The 4,926-nt window shown below is 38.9% G+C and overlaps 1 protein-coding gene across 1 annotated transcript; it reads right to left on the bottom strand.

Annotated features, from left to right (window-relative positions):
* Window positions 1–733: 733 nt before the first annotated feature.
* On the bottom strand, window positions 734–4,228 carry LOC149830841 ((-)-alpha-terpineol synthase-like). Its single transcript, XM_090011841.1, has 6 exons — window positions 4,006–4,228; window positions 3,515–3,887; window positions 3,212–3,424; window positions 2,911–3,049; window positions 2,524–2,772; window positions 734–1,018 (listed from the first exon to the last, which is right to left on the bottom strand). Exons 1-6 carry the CDS (start codon window positions 4,226–4,228, stop codon window positions 734–736), a joined length of 1,482 nt encoding a protein of 493 aa, XP_089867967.1.
* Window positions 4,229–4,926: the final 698 nt, after the last annotated feature.

Below are 4,926 nucleotides of genomic sequence, written 5' to 3'. Positions count from 1 at the left end.
CTCATGCATGTGCTATGTTTCATTGGAGGCCCTCAGCATGTGAAATATAAGAGTTATATTTTCTTTCGTCGGATTGTCGTTGGTACTCGATAAGAAGGAGAGAGGGGTTGAGCACTCAGAGCTGCAGAACGGGAGGGGAGAATGCTAGAAACCCTAGTCAACTATTCCTTTTAACCCTTTATCTATGTTTCATCTGAACCATTGATCAAGTTATGATCAACGAATAAGATTACAATAATATGTGGATGACATGAGGGGGCAGGGTGGGGTGGGGTGGGGTGGGGTGGGGCGGGGGATAGTGTCGGTCCATCCCCGCGGGCGAGGCGGGGCCCCGCTTTCCCTCGGTCCACTGCCATCCTTAATTGAGCGTGTGGGTTCCAAAGAGGTCAACAACACCAATCCCGCCCACCAGTAGGGGTATTTTTATCATTTCAAAAAGCCAGAGGTTCCAGTTCAGCTTTCTCGAGGCTCCTCAGGTGGAGGCGTGTACTGTTCCAAACCGACATAAATTAACTCATTAGTGTAGGCTGATAGTCCATAGTACCCTTGAACAACTAGATTTATTACATAGGAAAATCTTTAAGTTTACTCAAGATTCTAATAAAATGCATCAGAAATGCACTTATTGCTACATGGCTTGTTGCCCATATTAAACTTGTCCAAGCCATACAAAAGTACCCTTAGGACATAAAAAAGAGGAGATGCATGGACGATGGCGAGCATCCATCCCACATCAAACATTTTCCACTATCAACTTCAATACAAGCTCCTTAGTCTCTCTTCCTGGGGAACCATAACCATCTCCATATTGGTAGATGCACTGTGCCATCCTTGCAATATCCAAGGAAACTTGCACAATAGGGTGAGTAGTAGTAGTTGACATGCATTCTTCATTTAATCTTTTCCATGCATCTCTTAGTAAATCCTCTACATGTTGGCGAGCAACTTCCTCAGACACACCCTTCTCCTTCATGTGACATTGGATAGATTTTGGCACATCCCCTCTATCAATCTCATCCTTCATGAATGAAACATAATAGAATTAATTAAGAAGTCTCCTCAAATTCATAAACACTAATAAGGAAATAACAGAGCTCACAATAAAAAGGAAAATAAGTGGTTGGTAAGAAATTAACAATGTCGCAAGGAATTTCCTATTTTCTAATCTGTTCGTTCTATGAAAGCATTCTTCATGCTAGTCTTTCAAATCATAGTCAACATATATAAAGCTCATACTTTCAAAGGATAGTATTATACCCAAAGCTAAAATGCGATATTTTCAAAAGATGGTCTATGTTGAAAAACTCATGTTTTTAACTTCATATTTAATATGATAAAAACACCTTTTTGCATAGTTTTTTTATGTTATTTATATTATAATTTTGTTTTGTTTAGGTACATTGATAATTTTCATGGTTTCTTTTCTCAAGAAAATTCGTTTTTCAATACAATATTTCTTGTGGAATTTTTTTTTAAAAACGAGATTTGTGACTGCCACAAATTATGAGCAAATGATAAGGGTTCCATATGGTGTACGTATATGAGGGTGATCCAAGTAAAAGTCATTAGAGTGCTATGAGTTTTTTTTTTTCGAATTGGCAAAGGGAAACTCTCGGTCACCAACCGCACATTTACAGGCCACCTGATCCAATGGGTTATAGGGGTAATCCGGATCTATCGGATCATCATTTAGGTTCATAAAGAGAGCAAACCGACACATGCAACTTCAAAAGGCCATAACTTTGTCATCCGATAACGAAATTGGACGATTCTTGAGCAGTTGTAAAGCTTATTTGGAGCGCTACAGGAAAATATCAAGAATTTTTTGCCACCATTTTTTGGCCCATCCCAGCTGTTTTAGTAGGCCAAACAGGCAAGTCAAAGTTTTATATATATAGTAAAGTTTGACAAAAAGTCAAATTCTTGTCCGAGAAGAGTTCAATGGTGATTCAAAAAGCAAAGTAGATGTAGTCAACCAGGTCTGCAAAGATATGGACTCATGTAATTTGAATACGCAACTTACCTAATTGGGTAAGAATTCTTCTTTGTAATTAGTAGCAGGATCCCACCATGATTAGGAAAGAAAAGTATAACCTAATTAGGAGATGGGGTACCCACTAGAACAAATAAGGATTTTATATATCAAAACTAACCTAGTGAGAGAGTTTTGGAGAATTAATAAAAGCAAAGAGGGTCGCAATGCCCAATTTTCAATTTTTTTCAGTTTTCTTGTGAATCTTCTTTTTGATTTTTCTAACTTTTTATGATCTGGTTCGAAAGGTTTGGAAGAAGAGATTTCTCCTCTCCTAGTTACGGATCACAACCGGATGGTGAAACCCTTGAGTTCCCCCGCCCACCCGGAGCACACCCATATTCTACCTTGCGGCAAAGGAATGCCCTTCCGTGGGTTTCAAAATATGACTGTCACATGTCAGGTGACAATCCGCAATTTCCCGAACAAAGAATGCAGAGCTCTTGTTGGCCATTAGAGTATGGCTTGGTGTATGAGCGAATCGTGCAAACCTTTGATGTTCCAAGATCATCATGAAGCCGCAAAATCAAGGATGTCAGCCTTATGAGGTTCAAGTGTTCGTGTATGCTCACAGTAGCCTCTTCCTTCATATTGTGTTGCATGAAGAAATAAATATGAACAAATAACAGAGGCCATGATATCGATGTCGATGCATTGTCCATGTATTCTTGTAGTGTTGGTGTATATCCACTGTAAAACCACTTTGCTTCCACTAAATATGATTTGCACAAATCAGCCCACTGAAAAAGACAATGACTCGTCAGTAATTGTGCATAGAAAACAGATGTGAACACAAATATGATAAATGTATATAAAAAACAGATGTGAACACAAATATATTTTTTTTCAAAGAAAAGAAGTTAAAATGTATACATTACCGCACTGGTCAAGTATGTTAAGATATTGCAACCCTTGTCCCTCATGAAATCATAGGCAAATTGATTTGTAGTGTTAAAGAGAGCTAGGAAGCAGATCTTCATGTATTCTGGAAGGAGATCAAGACATCGAATATCCCATCTGCAAGGTACGTACATCAAAATACATCAGAGCAGCAGCTAGGACAAATATTGGCAACATTTTGATATTGAACAAGCCTTGCACTGAGCCAGACACGTGTTACTTAGACGTGTTCTTGCACTTGATGCCAGGCATGCAGAGTTCTTGGGAGCCAGATGCTACCTGCAGACAGCATCTGTGAACAGCTCTAGCTCGTCCACTGCGCCGTACACATCATAAACGTCATCAATTGTTGCGACGAAGCAGTTGATTTTCGCGAATCCTCTCCTACAAACAGTGAAATGAGGGTTGAAGATGACGCCCACTAGGTAATTCTCCATTAATCTATCCCTTGAAAACTTCAGATGTTCTGCAAGACCAAGGTCCCTCCACCATCTGAGGAAAATGGTAGTTATAATTCATTGGTTTCACAGTAATCTAATTTGAGAGCAATAATGAAAAATATGAATTCGAGTCACAACGAACCTTGACATCTCCTTGACTTCTACTTGGTACAGAGACTGCACATGGTTATAGTCCAGCTTTGCCAGTTTGAGTAACACTGGGTTATGGCCTGTTACCCTCTCATATAAATCTATATTATGCCTGGCTTCCAACCTTAGAATTCTTTTGTTAAGAGGGAGCTCTAGGGCATGAGCCACCCGTCGAGAAAGGATTGGGTTCAAGTACTTAATGCTTTCCTCAAGGTGAAAAGCTGTGAAGGTCATTGCCTCTTCCAATATAACCTCCCCTTCAAAGCCAAAATGTGAAGCATCATACAAACTCAGCATCCCCTCCACATCTTCTTTAAGGCTACTCATAAAACTCCCTCTTTCATCCTTAAATACATTGAAGACATCTGCACCAAGAACAAAATAGATTCTGTTATACCGTGTAATGAAAAATGAAGTTATTTGACCAAGAAATGATTCTTTCAAAAACAAAAAAATTAACCAAGAAATATCAATGCGTATCACCAGGAGAAACATCATATCCATGTTGCCTCAGCAATCCGAATCTAAGAGCTGTAGCATAGAGGCCTTCGCATCCCAGGTTGTATCTGTGAATGGCGTTTAGTACACCCCTGATCTCCTTCTCAAAGTGGTATGCTATTCCTAATTTTTGGAGGTTATCCACAATTTCCATCTTAGACACCGTCTCGTTGCAACGATCTATCATCTGTTCGACATCTTGTTTCATCTCCTCAATATCTTTCCTACAACTTGGTTCCTGCAAATGATCTCTTCAATTTTAAATGATTTCCTCAGTTAAATATTAATCAAACTGCGGGACATCTATGAGGCCTTTGTTGTTCAACCAACTGTGGCTAAAGAGAGCCGTTGATTCATTTCTTCTCTTTCTGAATAATAGAGAATCATATATGAAAAGGAACAATAAGATTCAGAAGGGAGAAGATGGAGACGAGACAGAGGATTCACTGGACAACAGCAGAGAATGTAAAGATTAAAAGCCAAACAAAAATAGAAAAGCCGGATGTGGATGTATCTGACACTAACGTCATCGAAAAAGCAAAAAATCCATTGATGCATGAATTACTGGAGAAGGTACACATTTTGAATCAGTCTCTCTAGCCAATTTAATTTAAGCAAATACAGAGCATCGAGTACATTTGGTACGGAACTATAAAGCTAAGGAATCATCGAGTTCAAGCAGTATCAACTCAATATGACTAGATAGATGTGGCCAGGTTTGTTTGTGAAAGGACCAAACCTTTTATAGTGTTTTTCCTATATAAAAACAATGATATTCAGTCATGTAATTTTGGTATATTGTTGGCAGATGATTTTTGAAGCCCTGAAAAAACATGCTTACATGTCACAATCCCATGATTAAAACTCATTGCCAAACAAACAAACCTTCTGGCCCCATCCACGGGT

This window comes from Nuphar pumila, chromosome 7 (genome assembly GCF_984573655.1).
Source record: "Nuphar pumila chromosome 7, dmNupPumi1.hap1.1, whole genome shotgun sequence".
Classification (NCBI taxonomy): Eukaryota; Viridiplantae; Streptophyta; class Magnoliopsida; order Nymphaeales; family Nymphaeaceae; genus Nuphar; species Nuphar pumila.
The sequence above is the reverse complement of the archived record's forward strand: the minus strand, read 5'-3'. Positions and strand labels throughout refer to the sequence as shown.